The sequence below is a fragment of the Streptopelia decaocto genome (genome assembly GCF_964273445.1).
Source record: "Streptopelia decaocto genome assembly, chromosome: 3".
Taxonomy (NCBI): domain Eukaryota; kingdom Metazoa; phylum Chordata; class Aves; order Columbiformes; family Columbidae; genus Streptopelia; species Streptopelia decaocto.
This window is the reverse complement of record NC_138656.1, coordinates 98017667-98042849: the sequence shown is the minus strand read 5'-3', so window position 1 is coordinate 98042849 and position 25183 is coordinate 98017667. Positions and strand designations below refer to the sequence as shown.

The 25183-nt window shown below is 34.8% G+C and overlaps 1 protein-coding gene across 1 annotated transcript in view; it reads right to left on the bottom strand.

Annotated features, from left to right (window-relative positions):
- CSMD1 (CUB and Sushi multiple domains 1) overlaps positions 1–25183 on the bottom strand; it is a gene marked incomplete at both ends in the record, with an annotated part of 1064284 nt that overhangs the window by 217915 nt on the left and 821186 nt on the right. The window contains 4 exons of the mRNA XM_082048870.1: positions 18–187; positions 18910–19098; positions 21012–21227; positions 22723–22839. Of these exons, the coding sequence (XP_081904996.1) occupies positions 18–187; positions 18910–19098; positions 21012–21227; positions 22723–22839 (692 nt within the window). The remainder of the gene's footprint in view (positions 1–17; positions 188–18909; positions 19099–21011; positions 21228–22722; positions 22840–25183) is intronic.

The window sequence follows — 25183 nt, the reverse complement described above, 5'->3', positions numbered from 1 at the left end:
AATTATTTTATTTTTACCTTAACAACATCACCCTCACGCAGCTGAAAGCTTCTGGCTCTAAGATGGATCCCTTTTCCAGCCTCTGTTTCAATTTTATAGATACATTCATGGTTGTTGTCATAATTAGATGGAAAATTTGGAGACAGCAATGTTCCTTCATTTCCAGAGACAGTTGCTCCACATTCAGCTAAAGAAAGCAGATGCATTAAAAAAAAAAAAAAAAAAAAAAAAAAAAAAAGTGAATTATCCATTTCAAGAAAACATGGGTTATTTCAGTAATATTTAGACTCTGTGAAAACTCTAATGTGCTGTCTAGGAAAAGTATGTTTCTGACAGATTTCATCTGTCAGACAAACTCCTAGAAACCCTACCAAAGTTGCTATCTCCTGCATTTCACTCAGTGTGATTATTATGTACACTTAGTGCTTTTATGCATTTCCCTTTACCTCAAATATATCCCTTGGTCCTTCAATCAGACTAACCTATAATGCAGGTTAGCTGGATTCCATAAAAACTGGATGTTTTGTTGAAATATATTTATTGTGGTATATTTCAAACAAATGTAACATTAATTTCACCTACTTCCCTGTTCAGCTTTACAAAGAAGTATTAGAAAAAGCAGACAATGAGCTGCTGAGATAAAAGAAACTGGCAATAAATCAAGAGCATTCAAATATTTTTTTCTCCACCAGGAATAAAAGTAAAAAACTGAAAACAAACCAACATTTACTGATATCATTCAAAGCCAAGCAGACAGCTCCCTTCTTTTCCAGGTAAGGAGTAGGTGAGTCTTTTTTACAACTATCTATAGTAAGAACTTAGTGACACTTTCAGTAGACATTTTCCTCATTGCTCCCCAGTAAAGAAAATAATAAAGTATAGAAAGAGTGGTATTTTCCAGCCCACAGTCTCATCAAATTATTCCAAATGTGCTTAATAAAGTTCAGCACATAAATGAAAATATCTAAAGACATAGTAAATAATATCAGTGTATTGTTCAAACAAATATTCAAAATGCTTAAAAATAGCCTAAAAACACCTTCTAGAACCCCACAGTAACAATAACATACTGATATTCATCTACAATTTTTTTAGGGTGGATAAATACGGATTTTGATATAAACATAATTCAGATCTCATTCAGAGCTTGGTAAAAACCTGATATAGCTATTTAAATATTAATGATAACAAATTGGCATGTAATTGTAAATCAACAGATTTTTTTTTTTTAATCAAATATGTGATAGCTTTTAAAAAAAATCTCTATTTTTCTATAAATGTTAAATAGACTTTTAAGGTTCATAGGATGTATGTTTGCATAGTTTATCAAGTATATATATATATATATAAAGAATCATTTTGAAAATATAGTCTAAAGGCAGACCAGAAAGATATATAAGCAAATAATTCACTTAAACATATTCATGGAGAAATGCATACTTTATATTTACAAAGAAACAATCTAAAAAAATCATTTACATTTCTGCAGTCTCGACAAACAACATCAAATTTGTGTTCTTCTTGCATTTGAAAAGCCTAAAATTAGTGAAAGTTTCTGTATTTTAGGCTTCCTCCCTTCGATGTAATTGAAAACAAGTGGGAGGAAAAAAGAGAAAGAGAGGGAGGCAGGGAGGGGTGGAGGGAAGGCAGAAAGGAGGGAAAGAAAAATCGAAGAGGGGACGAAAGGAAGGGGGAACAAGATAGTCACAGTCTTGTTTGGAGTCTTATTTCTAGTTTACATTTGGGTTCTCCTTAGGCAAAGTGAGGAAGGAAATCACCAATAAGCTGGCTCAGAATCTTTGATTTTGCACATAGGTTTAGAGTTCATTTACTGTTCTAAATTACAGTTTTATTTCTCCACTTCCTTAGCTTTCTTAGGCCCTAAGCTGCATTACATTTGGTAGGCACAAGAGTGTTAGGGAAGAAGAACCCCTGCCATCAAACTTCAGAGAGCAAAACTCTTCCTTTGTTGGTGAGTGTGGGATGCACCAGTTTAAAGTCACTTGCAAAACTCTTCCTTTGTTGGTGAGTGTTGGATGCACCAGTTTAAAGTCACTTTACTCTATCTAAATGTTTCAAAGAACTGACAAATTAACTAGATTTTTTATTTTGGTACTGCTTTGGTAAGGGATCTGTGAAATATGTGATTCATATTACATATGGTTACATATACATATCTATATGTGTTTGTGTATGCATGTTCATATGTAGCTATTTTTGTCTTTGATTTTTAGGAAACAGGTGGAACTAACTGAGTTTATAAAATGCAGTTCAAAGCATTGCTAAAATTAATGTTTAGACCCATATTATTTGATGTCTTCTTATATTTATGGCACCAGTACTCAACACACGCCTTCTGAAAACAAGTGTTTGCCCAGGTAAAGATCTATGCAAAAAAATCTATGTTGCTTTAGGCTGCATTGCTATCTTACTGTCTACCTCTTTCAAAGAACTGGAAAATATAGAAGTAGAATGCTGAAGAGAAGAAAATGATAAAACATTACAGAAGCAAAGGGTTTTTTCTTACGTAATGTTCACACAGAATTCTACTGTTTGTTTCAGTGACTGACTGTAAACCACTAAGACATACATAGTAATAGAAAAATGAGCTTTTCCTAGTCTAGAACTGGCCAAATTTCCTGTTCTGACAAGGCTATGTTCCAAAGTTCAAAACCATAGCAATTTAAATCTGTGAATAAAAGTACTGGCATATAAGACCAGGATAATGAGGGTTCCAAACTAAAGTTAATATAATATTACTACCCTTCTAAAGTATACTACATTCTGCAAGAAGATGACATTTTCTGCCATGAACAGTTATTTACTAAAATTCAATTATAGTTCAAAATTCTTTGAACTCAGGTCGGCACTCATACACCTCAAACCCATCCTATACAGCAATATTCTCTTTTCAGTCCATACTACCCCTTCTCAAATACCTTGCAAATATTTGGCAGCTCTACAGTTTCATCAGCCCCTATCATTCCCTTCGTTATTATGACAAAGTCTTGCTCATGTCCTCTGATCAGTCAAGTTTCTTAGCTTATGTCACGTCAGTCAGTAAATCACTAACACAGACCCCAGAAAGAGGTTTCCATAGCAAAGTAAGCCCTTCTTCATCACCTTTTCTCCCTCAATATGAAAGCTATATGAAAGAAGTCACAGTTGAGGTTTGTGTTTACTTGCCGCTCTTCATTAAGGTTTGAAAATCAAGTTAAGGTAATTTTTAATTAGCTCTTCCAATTTCTTAGCCTGGAGATTTAGGTGACTTTTTCAGATAAATGTTGCTCCCAATCATGGAAAGATTTCCTTCCCTCCAGACCACTGGAGCTTCTTGAGATGCAGTGTCCTAATACCTGAAATCTCTCTCATTTGTGTTCAATGTCTAGGTATACCAAGGACTTTATGCCCTAAGGACTTCAGCTAAGTATTTTTCTAACCATTCCTGTACACTGCAATCTAGAACTGCATGAGCTCCCTACACATAATGAGGGTCTAGAAACTCAAAAGACCAGCCATGAACAGCAATACTGAGTCTGGTCTTGTCAGGAGGAATAGTTTATACAGCCAAGGACATCCTTTCCCTTCAAGGCCCTATTATTTTACTCAGCAGTATAGGAAATATCATGGTATTTGTCTTTAAAAAATATCTACGATAGCTGATAACGCTGCTGCTTTTTTAATACAGTAATTAACACATGCAGCCAGAATGTGTGACACGTAAATTCAATTCATTTGCCTCTGGGGATTTAAATATGCATCTCCTATGATTTCTGCTTCACACAAAGGGATTAGAAAATCAGTTAGTCACAAACAAAGCAAATGTTGTCTAACTGCTTTAGCATAATGGGTAGGGCATTAAATAGGGGAGGAGGAACACTTCTCCAAGGAAATTCATACATTAAACAGTTGGGAAATAAAATTCTGAAATAACCCATGAATCAACATTCACTGTTACTATGTAAGTACCAAAATACTAGGTTGGAAAAATATACTCATGTTCACTTCCATTTTTGTTGCTTCCAGTTGATCTTCAATTTTTTATGCAAAATGAAACAACAGCCTTTGGTCACATTGGCAAGATCATTCTGCTAAGAGGCATCAGATATAATTTAAAATTATTTTACAGAAACAAAGGAAATAAAGACACATCTCTTATGTTCCTGATGAAAGATCAAGCCATGAAATTTTGTGTAAGGAAGTGATATGGCTCAACCACCTATGGTAACTAAAAAATAAAATCTGCCAATCACCCTTCAAAGATGTCATGCAACACTACTTATCCAGCACATGTGCTTTATGAGTAACTACTGATTTTAGTACCTCAAGTTAAGCAGAAAAATCTTATCATATGATCCTGAATACAGTCACACTCAAAGTTGCAGTTAATGGCTCAATATCCAAGTGGAGACCAGTGACAAGTGGCTTTCCTTAAGGGTCAGTATTGGGACTGGTGTTGCTTACCATCCTTATCAGTGACACTGACAGTGAGATTGAGTGCACCTTCAGCAAGTTTGCCAAAGACACCAAGCTGTGTGGTGGTAAACACACTGGACAGAAGGGATGCCACCCAGAGGGACTTTGACAGGCTTGAGAGATGGGTCTGTGTGAACCTTGTGAAGTTCAACAAGGTCAAGTGTAAGGTCCTGCACATGGGTCAGGGCAATCCCAAGCACAAACAAAGGCCGGGCAGAGAATGGATTGAGAGCAGCCCTGAGTAGAAGGACTTGGGGCTGTTGGTTGATGAGAAGCTCAACATGACCCAACAATGTATGCTTGCAGCCCAGAAAGCTGCATCAAAAAAAAACGTGACCAGCATGTTGAAGGAGGTGATTCTCTCTCTCTACTCAACTCTCATGAGACCCCACCTGGAGTACTGTGTTCAACTCTGGGACCCCCAACATAAGAAGGATAGAGACCCGTTGGAGCAAGTCCAGAGAAGGTCCAAGAAAATTATCAGGGAGCTGTATAACTTCTCCTCTGAAGACAGGCTGAGAAAATTGGTGTTGTTTAGCCTGGAGAAGAGAAGGCTCTAGGGACTACTACATTTATACAGTCCTAAAATTACATTCGGCCCTTTGAAGGCAACCACGAGGCTAACGTGGCCCCTGGTGAAAATGAGTTTGACACCTCTGGACTACACGATCTTTAAGGTCCTTTCCAACCCAAAAGATTCTATGATTCTCTGATTCTTTAAAAGCGCTCTTTAGCTCTTGGCTACAGATGAATTCTTTTTACTCTTTCATGCTACTACTCTACTTCAATGCCTTCCAGATTCCTTCTGAGTTCCAGAGATCTGGGCTCATCCTGGGAGAATTATTTGCCTCGCCAGCCCAGAGAGATGAAAGAGAAAATATTTCTCATGCCTTCAACATGAGAAAAAATCTTGTATCTGCTTGTATTTTCGTTTATTAATTATAAATTACTGAAGAAACCTAAGAAACCATAAGAAACCATAAGAAACAACTATATCAGTATTCGTAACTACAAGCCTTCAAATTATGCAAACATTGATACATACAGAATTTGCCATGAGAAGTAATCTTTACTGATCTTAAAGTAATTGCTGTTGATATTCTGTCTCCATACATTGATTCACAACCTTGTCTTGGAAAAATCAGTGTGAATTTAGGTGAACAGGTATACTATAATATACCCACTGAACACACTCTGTGTAAATAGTATTTTCAGGACAAGCTCATCTAGCTGTACCTTTTAAAGAAAAGGAATATATTTCATAATGCTTTTTGTCAGATTATGTTATGTGCTTAGACAAGTATAGTAGCATTAATATAGGTACAATTTAAGAACTTAAAATCTGTATATGATAAAATGCTTAAAAATTGCTAAACAAAGATGTAGCACTGAAATATGCATTATTATGTAAAACAGATCCCTTCTTTACTTTGCTCTCTTGCCTTTCCTTTGTTTCTGTAGCAATTTATTTGATTTTTCAAGATGCAAAATAAATTGATTCAAAATTTCCAGGGTTTTTACTATCAATATAGTGGCACCTAAATCCACACTTTACATTAAATAGGAAAGATCTGGTTGTCACTTTATAATAATATTTACCCAAAATTGCTCAGGTATTTTAAATATGTCTTATCTCAAAAACTAAAATATGGATAATCCAAGAGAGTTTTCATCAGAGAATATGTACAAAAGTCTGTTTTGAGCAAAAACAGGCAAATAAAGAAAACTAGTAGGGAATTTTATCCCATGAAAGTGAAAGTCTGATAATTCATTAGATGTCATAAGAAATAACAAAAAGCTTACATTCTTGAGTGCAGGAGAGACCTCTCTCCTCTAGGAAGGACATAAAGAGATTGTTGCAACTTGTGCACAATTATTTTGAGTCTGAGGGAGAAAGAACGAAAGGCACATTGCAGAAGTAATGTGAAATAGTGCCTACTGTGTTCTGACAAGATCTATAAAATTAAGAGGTTGTTTTCATGTTAAAAGGGTCTGATTAATTGGAATTAGACTATAAATAAAAAAGTCAGAATAATTAAAATGAAACTTTATTGAGACTATAAAATAATTAGATTCTAAGCACTGCAACCATACTGAACACTCATATGTTAAGAATGCTCTAGTTAATCTAGTTCCCTAATTTGAAGGAGAAATAGAGAAAACAACATTCAGACATTAAAAAAGAACACCAAACATGTGTTTTTAGTTCCTTTATAAAACATCAGATTCTAATCATCTGTAATTTAAGAACAGGGGCTACCTTTCTGATGTCCTCAGTGAATAGCTGTGCATCCTTAGCTGAGGATGAGGAGCAAGGGGTGACCTTCTTTAAGAATACAGCCTTTTGTATGCAGCAAGATTTTGTTGTAACTGCGTTGTAATGCAAAGTAATTTAATGTAGCTAATTTAAATAAAAATGTGCTCATAGTGCTATAGATGTTTTTGCTTTTGTATCTAAATGAAGAACAAATTCCATAAAATCTCCCAAACTTTTTCTGCATAGTTTGGCTGTTAGTGCTTTAAAGAGATAATGTCATCACATCTAAATGGCTTGTAACATAGCTTAAACTAGCATATGCTAAACAAAATTTGTTCAGTAAATATCAACTTCTTATATGGTTCCAATTCAGGTTCTTCACTTCTCAAATCTCCCAGAGCACAACAGTCAAAAGACAAGTTCCCTTAAACTCAGCTTCTTTAAAAAAAAAAAAAAAAAATATCTATATGGTACTTGTTCTACATTTCAAAAGGTGTAAAGCAGATAAAAGCAGATTAATCTAATTCTTTACTACAGTTTGTGAATCTTGTATTCTTTTAAAAGTTATTTTTATTTATTTATTATAAAATGAAAAGCATGCACCTTAGAATTCAAAATGTTTACTAATTACGCCCAAATATAAAAGGTTTTAGAGGAGGAACTGTATGCTTTATTTTCATATTGGTTTCTGAGTTGTCTGTTATAACCTTGCTGAGGACTGCAGCAGACTGGAAAATGCTACCTTATCAAACTGTTCTTTTATTCCCTTGCAGTGGGAGCAATCTGTCTGGAACAGATACATAACCCCATTCTTTGTTCTTTTCCTTATAAAGTCACTTAAATTCTATTTACATAAGTAAATTTTCTTCTTCTTTCATTGTCTCACTTGAAATTGGATAAAAGGAAACTGCAGAGGGTATATCTTTTGAAGATCATCAAACACTTCTTGAATATGAACACAAACTCTATAAAACAAACAAAATTCAGGGATTCTTGAAATGCTTTGAAATACAATACATGTAAAAATGTAGTGATAACTTTGTTTAATGGAAAAGTTCGCTTTATTATTTTTCTTCTATACATCTTGCTAAAAGGTTTGACAGGATTTTAAGCAGATCTCCAAAGCAGAGATCAAATACAAGTAGTACATCACCAGTTTAAAGGCTTCTCTGCCACAAAGCACTCTACTGAGTGCAGAATACCTTTGTTGTATTTACAAAATTGTGCAGCAGCTCATAAAAAAAATGAGAAGCTGAGCTCAGACAGTTGATATTGTTACCCAGTAGCACAGTCATACAACATTAAAACAAGAGCAAAGGGGATCACGGATAAAACACAGCATCATGCACAAACTGTTAACCAGAACGCTGCATCAAGCCAGGGCACACATGTTGTCTGCCCAGCACCTCTGTAGCACAGTGCCTTAACCTGTGTTATGCTAATAGTCCTTTGTCTCCAATTCTGTGGCCAGAACTTAATCTATGAGCCTATAACCTTTCATCTACCAGGCTGCCAGGCTGCTGTGGTAGTGCCTTCACTCTGGTACCACAAGCCCTCTTGTTCGCAGCTGGCACCGCTAAATTCTGAACCACTGTTATGCCAGGTTTCTCCTAAAAAGTGACTGCCATTTATTTTTAAATCATACCGTTCTCACCACAGTTCTCACTCTTTTGCCTTGCAGTTTTTAGCCTATAACTCTACACTAATATCACACTTTTCCAAACCTGGTGGCTTTTAGCCTATAACTTCACATTGGAATAGAGCCTAGTAGATAAGGAGCAGATAACAATTATTTAAAAACACAATAAATATTACATAATAATATACATGCACAAAGCTTAACTACTGTTTAATCTGCAACACCTACACATGCTCCAGTCACTGCTAGCAGTTATCATAAGCTGAGGAGCTTGAGAAGGTCTGCATGAAAAAAATAACTGTACTAAGGAGAAAGCAGGAAGATGTTGGCTTTTTTTTTTTCATCACCATCATTGTCACCACTATCTTCACTTGAGAGATATTTGTCTGAGAACTCTCTCCTTCCTCTTCCCAGCTGGTGCCTGAGGAATCGCCTTCCGTTTTAAATCTCTCTCTTCTTCCCTTTTTTTCCACCCTCTCTACTTCCCTTTTTCCCTCCCCATTTGCTTCTCTAAGATAGATTTGAAGTCAAAGTGGGTCATCAAGCTACGAACTGCATTAATAAAGCATGTACATATAAACTTCTCCCAGCATTCTTTAAGCAACATCCATACAGTGATGGTGAGGTTAGAAGACCTCATTGAAAAGCCTACTGAAATGCCTTGCTGACAACAGACCTCTTATTCTGTATTTTTTTTCACTATTTCATTGCAAACAATAATGCAGAAGGAAAGGAAGGACTACACAGCAGGCAAAGCCTTTTCTGAGGTTTGCTTAATTTGTTTTCAATCTACGTGCCTTTGACACAAGATACAGCTCAGGTTCTCAAAACAAATCCTATGATGTTAATTAGTCTCAGGGGATTATTGGCAGAATCCAAGGTGACGGCATTTTGCTTTCTTTTTTTTTTTTTTTTTTTTTTTTTACATTATGTCTACTCTTTCTTATATCATCTGATTATAACCTATGAAGATAATATTCCTATATTATTTGCCTTATCAAGAAAAAAAAAAATAGCATATACAATCTCAAAATCTAGAAAGGAGCCAAAAGGGTAACCTGAGGCAATTGCTATTCTTTCTGAATATAGGTAATTAAAATTTCATACCAGGTTTCAGATTAAGATGATTAAGGTCTCATACAAATCACTCCTCCTTTTCATTTTGAAAACAGAGTTAGAATGCCCACTATGCACCAGCTGAAATGTGTTAGTGTTTCCTGATTATTAAAGTTTCAGTTTTGAAATAGAGAAAACTCAAACCTGCAATTACTATATTGCACCATATTTTGAAGATTTGTATACAGTAGGACTCAAACACTAATTCGAACAAATATTTAATTTTGTCAAACATTGACAGAAAAATAAGGGAATAGAAAAACAGATTTAAAAAAACACCTTTCAATTGTATTTCTAAAAATGCAATGTTATAAAAAATAGAAATTATAGAAAATCTAGTAAATAACTCTATTAAATATGTTTTATGAAATAGAAAACAACCTAAGGATCTAAACAATTTAAATGTGGCTGCATTTAAATATAGAGTTCCAAAATACAGTGGATCTTGGACATTGCATGAAAATTCAGAGATACAAGCACTGACGGTATATAAGATTTCTTTCTCATGAGCAGCTCTTAAATGAGAGCTCTCTGTGCCTAAAGGCTTGCTAAAAATAAATAGCAGTTTTGAGACTTAGTCTGATTTCTCAAAGGTGAACTCGAATTCCAATTTTATGCTACGGAGAATTTAGAAACAACGAATGCCAGATCTCAATAGTCTCAGGAATCTCCAGTGCTATTCAGGCTAACAGCGTTCTCAGTTATGTTTCAGTTTTGATGGAAATTAACTCAATGCTACAACATGTCAGAGTCTATTAATTATAATTGATGATTTTGTAATGAATACTAACAAAACTATTAAAAAACCCAGCTTATTAAAGTGTCAGCAATTTATTGTAGCACCCTATCATTAATTATTCATGTAGTATTTATTATAACAACCAAATATGATAAATTAATGTGATATTAATGTGAATACTAGTGAACAATACCTTAATGAAGGTTTTATTCAAATACTGTATTTATGCACCATTAAAAATCAAGTGACATGTAAAATTTAATAAAGGAGCAACACCATTTAAATATGAAGCAAAAACATTAAGTAGGTGTTTATTTTCACCTTTATCCTCTAATTTTTTCACAGCTTGCGTTAGGAACACTCCATGTAGTTGAAATGAATAATGGGGTACAGGAAATCAATGCAGGTTAAGACACCAACAAACCAAAAAAAAAAAAAAAAAATGACCACACAGCACTTAAAACCACGTTTACTGTATTAGTGTGTTATGCTTGAACTTTGTGCAATGCTTACGATGAAAGGCTAGTTTGAACTGAATATATTGTACACTCTACAGTGTACAAATAATATTTTCATGGTACATCCTAGGTAAAATTTATCACGATTTCTTAATGAGATAGTGAGCAGGGAAAACCCAGACAAGTAGACAGAAGCAATATGCAAATCAGGTAATAGAATGAAAATCTAAATAAGGACAATCTCAGAAAGGAGAGTTCAAGAACTAATTCAAACTTTACTTCCCATTATCATGTGGTGTCTTAATGCCTAAATCCTGGAAGAGGTAATGAATGTGTTTAGTTACATGTCCTCGTGAACACGGAAAAATAACCATTTCTAATAATGTGCATAGCTCTTCAGCCTTAATGCTGAGTAGAGAGGCGTGGTAAAGGTCATTCACATTAGCCAAGATATTAAGGAGTTAAAAGAAAATTATTAGTAAATACAATGAAACATTTACTTTCATTTTGTCTTATAATCTTACTACTGCTTCATTTTTTTTCATTAATATTACAGACAGAATATGATGGAATAAATTGAATTTATTATTTTGTACCTAAACTTTTCATATAGCAGAGCTATATCTTCTGTGATCTAATAAACATATATATAAGGTATTGTACCCTCAGAAATTAACAAATCCAGCAGGGTAAACTAGCAATTTCTCAAATATCTTTTTAAACAGAAGCTACCTATACTTAGGCACCATACGTTGCAATCCACTGTAAAGGTCTCTCCAATCAGGTTTCTACCCATCGCCTTTGATAATCAGTGAACAGCACATTTTTGGCAAGTAGGAAGAGAAGAATGAAATGTCTCCCTTCTTTCAGAATTTCATCAGCTCATGACAGTGCACTATAAAGGAATACCAAAATTAAAAGGTTCATTCCTCACCTGTTAGAGGATCATTGCAAATTATAAACTCATATTTCAAAAAGTAATTAGGACATGATTTAGATGTATATCAGATGCATGCATTTGATGCTTTTGCACATACTGCGCTCCTCACCAAGCCATTGGTATCCAAAAACTGAAGCGGAGCAGCATCTAACTTTTCTAAGTACTGACAACTGCTTTTGGAATAGGCTGCCCAGGGAAGTGGTTCAGTCACCATCCCTGGAGGTAATTAAAAGATATATACATGTGGCCCTTAGGAACATTGTTTTAGTGGTGGGCTTGGCAGTGTTGCCAGTTGTACTCAAGGATCTTAAAAGTATTTTCCAACCTAAATGACTCTATTATTCTATGACAAAGTCATGCCAGTGTGCAGAAGGTAATATGAAACGCATGTGGCCAGGAACAGCGTTCTGCAGTTGTTGTGTATTGAGAAGGATCATGACTGAAAACATTGTGGTGAAACTAGTTCAGCCAGACACAGGAGAGGACACATTCAGTGTAGGGGGAACTGTGATTTACATATCAACAACAAGCTAAGGAGTCACAGACCAGGCCGGCTAGTAAGATACTGGAGGTGGAGGATGTGCTGGAGGGCACATAGCCCCATCTTCTGATATGCCCAGCTTGGCAAACAAAGGGAAAAAAGCTGAGACCCTCAGCGTGGCCCAGGACTTGTTGAGACTTGTCGATCTTTCACAGTCACAGAATCACAGAATGTTAGGGATTGGAAGGGACCTCAAAAGATCATCTAGTACAATCCCTCTGCCGAAGCAGGAACACTTAGATGAGGTTACACAGGAATGTGTCTAGTGGGGTCTTGAATGTCTCCAGAGTAGGAGACTACACAACCCCCCTGGGCAGCTTGTTCCAGTGTTCTGATACCCTTACTGAGAAGAAGTTTCTTCTCAAATTTAAGTAGAACCTCTTGTGTTCCAGTTTGAACCCATTACCCCTTGTCCTACCATTGTTTGTCACCGAGAAGAGCCTGGCTCCATCCTTGTGACACTCACCCTTTATATATTTGTAAACATTAATCACCCCTTTCACCCCCCCAGACTTTTCTCTACTCAGAGAGTTATAAAAAAAGCTCACCAAAAACAGCATAGGGAGGGAATCCACCACCCTCAGGACCTTCAGCCCACCAGCCTCACCACAGGAACTGAACTAGACATCGGAGGATGCTGCGCTCCTGAACTGCAAACCCCAGCATCCTCGCCGTGGAACACCAAGGCCACACATCATCATGCAAGTCCTGTCATCCACGCTGTGAGGCCGTAAGAGAGACTGGATTCCTCACTCTTTTCTTTCTTCCTTTCTCTCCGCTCTTTCATTCTCTCCTTTTTTTTTTTTCTATATCAGTTTTTATTTGTCTCTTCTTCCATGATATATTACTCTCTTTCTCTCGCTCTTATACCTTAGTTTTCCTTCCCTCTGTACCGCTCTCTTTTTCCCTTTTGAACATATAAGGGTAACATCGTCTTTAAACTCTGCTGTTGGATTCTGGTTAAATTTCATATTATAGCTACTGATGGTTGCCAATACATCGCTTGTAGTAGGACTTTTGCTGTTAACGTGTTGATAAGTTCTGTGATATCATAAAATACTTTTGCCAAGCCACTATTTGCTCTAACTAATATTCCAACACGTACTTTTAGTAAAACTCATAATTGAAATGGACCCATGGAGTGATTGTCTGTCATTCACTTCACAACTGCACAGAATTAACCCAGAGTTAACTCACGCCTGATCTCATCTGTTGAGTCAGGGCGCGTGTCACATTCAGAGTTAACTCATCCCTCATCCCATCTGTTGGGATGGGACAGCAGTGGAGCATGACAACAAAACCTTTGGAATATGGCAGTAATCTGGAAGAATGTATACAGTGTGAAGTGGGGAGCATTTTCTGGATTCAAGATCTATTTCTTGTGTTGATTGTGTTGGTTCATTGAAATTACTGTTACATGAAAGTACTTATAGGAATATTTCTTCTCTTAACCTATGACTCTTGCAGTTGTATTTTTTTAACTGTAGCACAGCCCCAATACAGAGTTGTAGAAAGCTCCTGACTAATTTGACTTAAAGTAAACTGAAAGGTAAGAAAAGTATGATTAAAAGGATAGTCCTGGTTTGGCAAATGTGTTCTACAAAATTTGCCTTAATAACTGATTTCCCAGACAAGTTGTGTGGTTCCTCTTTAAAAGGCTAGCAAAGACAAGAAGATAGCAGCTGAAGATGGCCTCCTGTAGGTGGACGTTAGCCTCAGAATCAGGGACTTCAACAGACTAAGGTTTTGTTCCACCTAATTCCTGAACCCCAGTATACATCAAGCTTCTGAGATTCATCATTTTGGGGATGCACACAAGTGCATGACTGCCTAGGAGCTTTAGTCTCAGATCTGTACTCTAGGTGGACTAACTCTCTAGAAGCTGGGCTTTGTCCTCAGGAAAAAGTAGTCAACTGTGAAATGTAAATGAAACTGTAATAGAATTATGTAATTATAAGTGGACAAAAAAGAGCTATTGTTGGAGGGAAAAAGTGAGAAGAGTATGTATCCACACTCTTGAGCAATTTTGTTCACACAGGCATGAAATAAGTTTAAATGTATAAACTCATTTGCAACTATGTAAAAGTAAGTGACATCCTGGGAATAAATTATATATCAGGAAGTATTGTTAATAATCCACGGGAAATTAAACCTTCAACACGTAGACAAACATGTCAATTAGAGTAATGTGCCAGATGATAATGTTAACAACCTTGTAGGTGACAAGCTGTTTCAGAATAGTAAAAAAACAGATGCTTCTGTCAGTACTCTCAAACCTAAGGATACGGGTTATTTTAGTGTCATTTCTTTTTCAAGACACAGTGCATGTTTATTTTCCAGGTAGCCCTGTGCCAGGATTTCTAGGACTAAAAATGAGAGTTATGATGTTAGGCTAACCAGATCTTCCAAGCTCTCCCTTTGCCTTACCTAGAAAATAACTCTTTAAAGGAGAAGAAATAGCGGAAAGACACAAATAGTTCTCTGACCAGGAAAACTTCAGAACATGTTGGAGATGAACCCTGGAGGAAGGACTTCAGATTATTTAATTGGATGGAGAAGGATGAATGGCAATACCTTTGGAAACCCTACTGGTTTGTTGTTTGTTTTTTTTTTTTTTCACGATCAGATGAAACTGTGTACTATTTCTGTGATACAAATCAGTATGTGCATGTGTGAATGTTTAGTTTATAAATGCTAAAAAAAAATAATAATAAAAAAAAAATTTGAAGGGCTTTCTACCTGAATCTGATGAAAAGAATCATGGAAGTATATATTACCATGTGCTCTAGAATGAATAAAAAATCCTTATTGATATATAACGGTTGGCATGTATGTATCATCTAGATGAGTTTTGTCAGTGTAGGAATCATACTGAGGAAGAAATAATCAAGAGGCTATTGAACTCAGTAATGTACTTATGAATTTGTGCCACTGAGTTGAGACTAGATGTAACTTCTGAATGTATACTCTAAAGCCAGCAGATTTCATGTCAAGCAGTTTCTTTTCAGTCTTTTGAGAAAGTAGTCTTTGTGTGAACTCCTCTTCAAGGTAAGAGGATATCTTCACCCCAAAGGTCTTAGGTGCCATGGCAACAAGAAATGGCACCTCTGTAAACATTCTTGGTGCTAAAAGTCATATGAAAACAGCTTGAACTGAAGGGCACTGGGTGAGCCTTTCCCCTTCAGTTTCCCTCAGCTTCTTAGCAGGCTTTCTTTCTTTGTTTTTGTCTTAGTTGTGTTATAGATATAATTAATCTGCTGCATTCTTAGAGACCAAAGTTTCTTCACAGGCTGAGTTAAAAGAGTTATTCAGCTGTATTGTTTTAGGTCAGTGCCATTTGTCTGTTCAAAATTTATTAAAGGATTTCTTTATCAGTTATGAAATAGAGTCTTATACATGCATTTAACGACAGGTATCTTAGAACCATTCTATATATTTATTCAAAACTGAACATAATAAGAACAAAAAAGAAAATGTTGAGCTCTCAGTGAATAAATTTATTTTCTAGATGAATTACAAACTTATCATGTATACATATGATTCAATATGAACTCTAAATTATACTTGGGAGAATATGCAGGCAAATCTGGCATAGTAACTGATTACACTAGTCCTATAAATTCATGGCTAATGGTTGGTACTTCATTAAGCTAATTACTGAATACTTTGGTAATCTTTGCAACTTTGCAATATGTCAATATGCAATATGGGGATAACTAATGAGCATTTTCAAGATATCAGGTATGAATCTCTTATTACTGTACATTTTGCAGGAAAGGCTTTCTAAAACATAAAAACACTAAAACAAAAGAAATAAACAAAAAAATAGACAGTATCAATTCATATTTCAGAGATTAGATTATGTCAGAATAGAGAAATAAAAGCACACAGGTATATAGCAGAAATAGGAATTCAAAGAGCCTAATGCAACATAAATGCAGCTATCCACAGGTGGTGTATGCTGAATTACAGAAGGAATTTTGCTCTGGAACTGGCCTCTTGGTCACAAGGTTTCATACATGTGCTAACAAGGTGTATGACAAAGGAGCAATTAAGTTGCCAAGGTGAGGCAATAGGAACAAACAGGCCAACTGGGACACTTTCATCAATTACTGACTAGAAATAAACAAACAAAAAATAAATAAATTGAAGTAATTCCTCTATTTAGGCATCTAAATGGTGCACAGAGACTGATTCATCTCACTGTAAAATAGATACCTAAATCTAGGATTTCTACTGACTTTAGTTACTTCACTATCTGTAACTAGAGCTTAAAATTCTTGCCCATGTATACACAACAATACTGCAAACAGTCAAATGTAGATGTTTGGATCTGAATCTGAATCCCATCCACTATAAAATACCTGCAGACTGAGAACCCCTACTCGCAACCTATTGTACTGGAAGCAGTACTATTTACCAGGTACATGACAGCTAGAGATGGACACACAACTCTCCTCTGGGGAGTTAGTTAATGAATTTGTTACTTCTCACTCTAGTAACACTTTGTGTCTTCTAGTAATTTGTCATAATATCCAGTCATCTTACAATCTTACAGTCCTTTAGGACTGTGTTCGGTGTTTTGAGGAGGGTTTTGTGGTTGTTTTTTTGTTTTCTTTTTTGAGACAGAGACTGTCATTATTTAAATATACAAGTATTTTTCCTTTTCTACATTTTGTTTATGTTTTTTTTAAGATGTCAGATACAGAATCATTGTACTTTGATATGACTTCACAGAAATTAAAAACACTCACAGGTATTTTTATTAGGTAGAAACAATTTTCTTCCTAAAAGATCTACTTTTCTTCTGTCAGTCCTCAAAATATATTAGTGATATGCTTAGAAAATACTAATATACTATAAGACTATAATACGACTTTTATTCATGCCATGTTTTCTCCTATAAACTATATAGGTACTAAATACATTAATATGTTGTCTGTATTAGAACCAGCTAGTTAAGGATTTTTTTTTAATGAGCAAGAGTTAAGCTACATGCAGTAGCAAGAGTTTTTATTTTCAGTTTTAACTGCACATGGATATAGCCTAGTGATACCTTGATAAAGCTGATCGTTAACACATTATTTGTTGAGAACTGTAATAATGCACAATTAACAGTCATCTTTTCTTCAAGAACAGACAAATAAGGTGCTAATTTTCATTCACACACATGGACAGCTATCGAATAGCTGAACACTCAAAATTAGGGAAAAGAAACTGCTAGTTTCAAAGTGAGCATGTGAATATTATTCTCGTGAAATTTGCACACTTTAAATCAATATGGACTGAAGGAGTTAGGTCTCTTTTCCCTGGAGAAGAGGAGGTTCAGGGAGGCCTCATCACAGTATTCCATTACTTAAAGAGTACAAAGAGGATGAAGTCTCTTCATAAGGAGCAACATGGAGGAGACAAGAGGCAACAGGTACAAATTGCTCTCAATATAAGAAAGAGTTTTTATAGAGTGAGAACAATCAGAAACTGGAACAACCCTCCCAGGGTTGTGGTGGAGTCCTCATTGCTTTAGTTTCCAAGATGCAATTAGAGAGGGTGCCAGATAATCTGATCCAGGCTCTCTTTCCCAGAAAAGGTTGCACTAGTTGATCTTTCTAAGTCCCTTCCAACATGGGCTATTTTATAATTCTGTGATTCTATGATGCAGGATGGTGTGCACTTGGTTAGTCAACATTCACAGACAGTGTTAAGAAGCTAGTGATACTTCTAAGACAAATAAAGCTGAAAGTGGCCTAGGACTTAACTCTAGAGTTTCAAAATTTATGGCAAACCTCATATAATATTGACTTCTACTTCATATGTTAGTTTCTTTCATCATGGATTAAATAAGTATTTTTTTTCCATTAAAAACTATATACAGTAATCTTACATGTATATACAAGGTAGGCGACATGACTTTTTTCAGATATAGAGATACAACCCTTTAAAACAAAAGAAACAAGCTGAAGCTGAGTTTCTTGCTAAATGAAATAAAATCTTATTTGAAACTAGAACCCTCTTAAGGAAATCCATTTAGAGGTGTGTGGAACAATTTGACGTCAATAGCATTATGTCAATAGTACCTGATCAGATTCATGTCACGTGGTGGTGATAAAACCATCTCACAAATCAAATACAGGAACAGTACAAACTTCACAAAATCCAGTCCCATAGCTTTTCACAGAAAAGAACTGTTCACTCAGTTTGAGATTATAGTTACTGATTTTTAACAACAGCACATTAATTTTAAAAATTACACTTCATAATGCCATAATATAGTTTACAGTCTGAAAACCAAAAGCAAGCAAGCAACCAACACAAACAAAAAAAACCCAAACAGGTTAGGGTTACAAGAGTAGAAACACAACAGGAAAAAAACACCCTTAGAACCAGATGGGGGCTCTAACAAAGGCTATTTTCCATTAAAAGCTCTAAACATTGTTTCTTTACCCTGAAAGACACAGTACGGATCTTAGTTATGGCAGACATATTGTTCAATAAGTAGATTTACATTTTCTCTCACATTTTGATCTTAGTTTCTACCCCAATTCCAACTATTCTAACTCTTTCTTATTTTTGTTTACTAAATAAAATAAGCATGCATTACTTATATCTTGCTCTGTCTTTAAAGTTTGTACAGCTTGGGGATCAATCCTTTCAACCCAAGCGCTTTGTTCTCTGTCCAGTATTCTGACACATGCCATGTGCTATCAACGATTTGATGAATGAAATGAAAGCATATGACCACCTACCCACACACCTTGGCAGAGGTGCACTCCATACACGCCGACCACCTCCCAGGCAGGTAAGTTTATTAGCACCTTCCAGGCGATATCCAGGGAAACAAGAAAAGATCAAGGAATCTCCAACACCAAAATGAAAACCAATTCGCCTACTGAAGGCAGGAACACCAGGATCATCACATGACTCCAGATCATATTCTGTAGACAATAAAACATAATATAGAAATAAATGGGGCAAGCTGTCTACATGGGGAAAAAAAAAAAAACAAAAAACAACAAAACAAAACCTTACCAAATTAGTTGCATTGTATCAGAATGGAACACTTGGAAAACATGTATTTCAGAGTTGTGTTCTCTGCTAAAACCCAGTACTGTTTCTATATGTCTATTATGGCTATATATACAGTAATTATGTATCTATTGTGTCCCACCCACACTACATTTATTTTCATAGTTTCAAGGGCTGTAATCAGCTTGTGGTATAAGTGGTTTGCTATAATTTTGTTTAATTACATCCTCTGTATATAATTCCTAGTTAATTTCATCTGAACTCCAAAACACTTCTGATAACAGATAAGAAAAGCCGTTTTCTAAAGCAGTTACATTGGATGTTGGTGGAACGTAGGGTCCAATCCACTTAGAGGAAGAAACTCCATTTAGTCAGGGGAAGAAAACAACCCAAGGTTTCTGAATGACTGTTTAAATAGCTGACTTACTGAATAAAAGCAAGCAAGGAAGAGAACCTTCCCTACAGTAACTGCCTTGTGGAAAGGTCCTGAATAGTAGAAGGAATCTATAAACCACAGCAGTTTCTGCTGGCAAAAGTTGTGAGTTCTGGAAACACATGATCTACTAATCCTGCTCAGCACTATAAAGGCTGAGGTGGACACTGAGATATTCTGTGACCAACCTTTAGGCACCTGAGAATTTTCTCGACAAAGTTCTGTGTTAGACGACATTCAACACAGGTTAAGGTCTTCTGACTAAATACTTCTTACTATGGAGAAATACATTCTGATTGTGTGAAAATAAGAAAACAGACTCACCCATTTGTTTCATAAAATTAATGTATTTGATAATATTTCACATTTTTTTAACATAAATGATGGCATAGGATGATTGTCTATGTGTATGTCAGTTGTAGGTATAACACAAACCTTTGCTTGTGCTTGAAAAATTCTATGACCCATATATTTTATTACTCTACAAATTTCCCCCTTGCATCCATAATGATAGTTTTTGTATTTTTCTACAAGTTATTTAGCTGATCTCTGATTTGGTTAGTCCAAAGTATCCATAATTATTATAATTCAGCTTTTGATATGAGTAAATCCAACACTATTCCTCTAATCAGTCAGGTGCTTTTATTTGTTTGTGTTTTGTTTTTATCTAGTTTTTAAAATAAGCAAACTAAATGAAATACATTATTCATTAATAGTAAGTTCATCTGCAAACATTGCTGTATCTCAATAAAATGTATTAACTGTTTTTCAGGTCTTGAAAAAATGTAAGAAAGTTGGGTCTATAAGTTCCTTTTGTACTTCTTGCACAGAATATCCATGTGCATGAGCATCTAGTTTTGGAAGATTGTAAATAAAAGCAGTAACTAAATTTTTTCAATTGTCTTAAGGAGATCTTAGAAAAATTATCATAACTTCTTACTGTATCAACAGCTATTAAATCTTTTATTCTCTTTTTACATACACATTTTCTATTCCAAAATCAATCTTCAATTTAGAGTCCTCTGTGACTCTGAATTAGCACATTACTGCTTTTTTACAGTTTCTCTGGTCTTTCTAATTTTTTCCTGTTAATTTTCCTCCGAATTTCTTTTTCACACTGTTGATGGCTCTTTAAGAACCGGGACAACTTGTCCTTAAACCAGTCACCTCACCAACATCCTTCTCAATCTGTTAGCCACCTTTATAAACCTGAGTCAGTTTTCTACTATAGAGACAATATGATTTCTATTGAGTTTGGGTTTTTTGTTTGTTTGGTTGGTTTGATTTGGTTTGTTTTTTTCCTGATATTTAATAAAGTTTCTGCTACCTACAAGTACAAATATTACCTGGAAATAGTTTCTGGATATTTAGCAGAACGGAATTTCTTACCTGAAAATGTTATGTTGAAGCCTTCATAAGAAATTGAAAAATCAGATATAAATCGAAGCTGTGCAGTAAAATTTCCGAAGAGGCCAGCTTTAATTGTAGGGGGTAAGACTGAGCCAGTTAACCTGGCTACTGGTTCTGTGAAGCTGCCATCTTCAGTGATGAGTAAATAGTCATGAGAGCTCTCAAGGTGAAAGGTATGAAAAAACAGCTGTACACCTTTAAAAATATTAAAAGGGGGGAAAGAAAAGCATTTAATCAGATTATTTTATCTTCCTTTATACACAGGTTACAGAGAAAGCAAATCTTTTATCTGGAAAGATTTTTAGAAAAAGTCACACACGGAATCAAAACTCCACATCCAGAGAACAAAATTTGCAGAAAGCACATAGTCTGAACCAATAAATACGTACAGTGTGGATGTTTGTTTAGGTCCCTGTAAATCAACAGCTCCCAGAAGAGAACTGATTGGATTTGTTGTTATTTGTATACAGCAACCTGAAAATCTAAATTTGTATTGGATAGATTTCATTCAAGTTCCTGTATGTCTCTTTTATTTATAATCTCTACCATGATCTCCTTATTAAAGAAGGAGACATGCTTTAATAATTGCCTAAAATTTTGTATCAATTTTTTATTTTTGCATTTCCTCCAGCACAGTTCTCTTTTTTACTCTACAGTGCAGGGAAGTGCCCATACACAAGTACAAAGCAGATACAATTTTTTATCTACGGTCTTCCTTATGTGCAGATTCATGTTTTTGGGGACCAGTTCTTTACTCAAGTCATGACTGTTGTGTTGTGTTGTGTTGTGTTGTGTTTTGTTTTTGCCAACTTCCAGTCCAGCAATTAATTAAATTAAATCTTGACTAATGGTTAGGTTTACAAATACAATTATTTACTGTGGGGAACAGCAAGCTTCTTAGAAAGTCATATGTTTTACATTTTAAATACCATGAGTTTTAAACAAAAATCTAATCCATGTTTTAAACAGTAGAAACTTCCAATATACTTCTCAGTATATGTCAGTAACTATCACGGTATTGTCATAGAAAAGAGATTGAGGAATGTTTTGAGTCAGTGGTATGTAACACACCATTAGTTCTTCCTAGGCTTTTTTCCTTAGTTCTTTTTCCATTTCCCTAATGGACAACCTGCAAAGCTTAACTGCACATCCAAATATTACCCCACTGTATATATAAGATAAAGATATAATTTTTTATGATAATGATTTAAGTCTAATATCTAAGGTTATTAATACACAGATCAAATCATCTTCTTCATACTTAGCAATGGAGAAGAGCTATCAACAAGATCCCAAGAGAGTTCACTGAAAAAATTAGTGCTATTTAACTGGTAACAACTATTTTTATATATTTTAGCTCTCCTACTTTCTGCCCATTTTTCTAAGAGAGACTAAAATGCATTTCCTCTGGTAAGTATTAAAAGAATGTTTCTTTTGAAAAACAAACAAACAAACAAACAAACAAAAAACAAAAAAAAAACCCACAAAACATAAACTACTAACGCCACATTTGAAGATACTTACTTTGGGAAAGTACACTTCTTCCTCAGAAGAGTGGCAGAATGGCAGAAAGTACTGGTTTAACTACTTTAATACAATTTATAAAAGGCGTTTTATTGTGGTTTTGTGTTTGATTTTTTTATATATATAGACACGACATATAGACATGTAATTCATATTAGATTCTTACCCTTGCCATGTGACACTTCAATAGTCCAAGTGCAATTTAAAGAGTTTGGATAAAAATCAGGAAAACCTGGAGAAAGGACAGTTCCACTCTTCCCTTGAATATACCCACCACATAAAGCTTGACAAGAGAAAAAAAAAGGTGGAGAGGGGAAACAAACAGAAGTCATACAAAAGCCCTGTTTTTTATTAAAAATAAAAATCTCATTCATTTTTTGAACTACCCTTAAAATTAAAAACAGAGTCAAGTATTAAAATAAGAAGTTAATTCATCTAAAGACATGACATTCACATTTGACAACAGATTGTTCATTATTAAATTAGTCCTTGAAAAGGAGTTTATTTTTCATCAACAGCCCCTCCTGCTAGTATTTAAGATTTTTTTTTTGTGAACTAACTCAAAAATCAAATATCTTGCAGCAAAATTTCTTGCACTACATATTTAGAAAGTTACATATTTAATTCAATTTTTCACTTTCCAACAAACTGTCATTATTTTTTTTTTTTTTAATAACTAAAAAGATTGTCCCTATTTTATTTCTCCTGTAATGCTCAGTGGGAGAGAAAACAAAAACAGAAAACCCCAAACAAACAAACAACAACAAAAACCCCACATCTTTTCCTCTCTTTTAAAGATTCATATTGTCCCATCGTAAGTAATTTATTTGGAACTGAGTATTTTGAAAGAAACAAAAACTATGCTAGAAAACTTTTAATGCCTACTAGCATTTGCTAAACTAGGCTGCTCAAATTTGCATGGCAAATTAATTAAAGTTTAAGATTTGCATGTTGAATTACTCACTGATCTTATAAACACAGCATGGATGTGCTTTTCACTCATCTGTTGCTGTCCAGCTTTTTATTTGGTATTTTTAAAATTTTAATAGTCTAAATATTTAACAATAAAACAACAAATCATTAAGATGCTTTTAGTTTTCTCACTTACATAGAGGGATATACTTTACCATAAACTATATTGCAAATATACATGACAAAATGTTCAATAAACTTACACTACTTCTGTGTAAATGTATGTATAGAATACATATACATACAAACATACTGGCATTATAGCTAAAGTGTTTGTTTAAGTTTTTAATGCTTTTTGAATTAATATGTTATATATATTTATAAATAAGTAGCAGGAAAGGAAATGGATTTCCCTGCATAAATCTATTTCGGCATATAAGCATGAATGAGAATATACATGGATAAAACCACAGTAAACATATGATTGATAACACTACTTAATAACAAGTAAAATAATTACAGATATCAGGCTCATAATGTTGTAAATGAACTGTAGTATACATTTGTTCAAAATCCTTCTGTAAATACCACAGAAGGAAGGAAAATATTTACCTGCGCAACATTCCTTAAAGCAGATATTAAAATTTTGCAAATAATTTACATAGCTTTAAGTTTACAATTTAAAATACAGGCTGCCCATGGAGGCCGTCGAGTCTCCTACTCTGGAGACATTCAAAACCCGCCTGGACACTTTCCTGTGTAGCCTCATCTAAGTGTTCCTGCTCCAGCAGAGGGATTGGACTAGATGATCTTCTGAGGTCCCTTCCAATCCATTCTGTGATTCTGTGATAGGTAAATGATTGTGTTTATTTAGCTCTCCCTGGAAAATTATTTTCACACTCCACCTTGAGATTATAGTTTTTTGAGCATGACACATTACTTTGAGGGAACTTAGGCAATGTGTCTCTGTACACAGTTATTTTTCTTCTTCGTTGGCATGAAACAAAGAAATATGCTTTTCCCCTAGGGACCTATTTTGCTGATTTAATTTCTGAAGCTGCAACTTTGAGAAGAGCAATAGTCTGCAGGATACTACAAAATGTTTATTTCAAACTCAGTCAAAACTGTCACAATCAAAAAATTTGGGTCACAACTCTTTGAGCCTCAAAATGCAAATATGCTATCAAAATGATTACCTAAAAGAACATGAGTTTTATTTTGTCTTTTTAGACTAGGTAATTCAATGTAATTGAATATCTGAGGAAAAAAGAGAAGAAACTGAATGTAACCCTTGTGTGTTACTAGCCCAGAGACCCTACTCTAGAAAGGCTTGAAATTTTCTATTACACACTTATGCTAAAGTGGGTGATGGACCTGGGAAATAAGGACTCTTTCAAGGAGTGAAAATTAATTACATATTTCTGTAGTTCAACATTCATATGCAAACAAAATAGATGAATATTGGTCTTTTAACTCAAAAATGCATTCATAATTTTTAGTACAAAGTACATTGAAAAAGAATACAATACTATGCAAAGTTAAGATTACTACAATAGTTTTATTCAACACATCGCAGGAAGGCAAACAAGCAGAAGGAATCCATAAAACCAACAGGAGAATACTAAAAGTGCTTTGCCCATTTTAAAATTAGAGCTTATAGGAAGATCTGTAACACTCCAAAGTTCACCAGCTGTGCCAGAAATATAGTCTAAAAT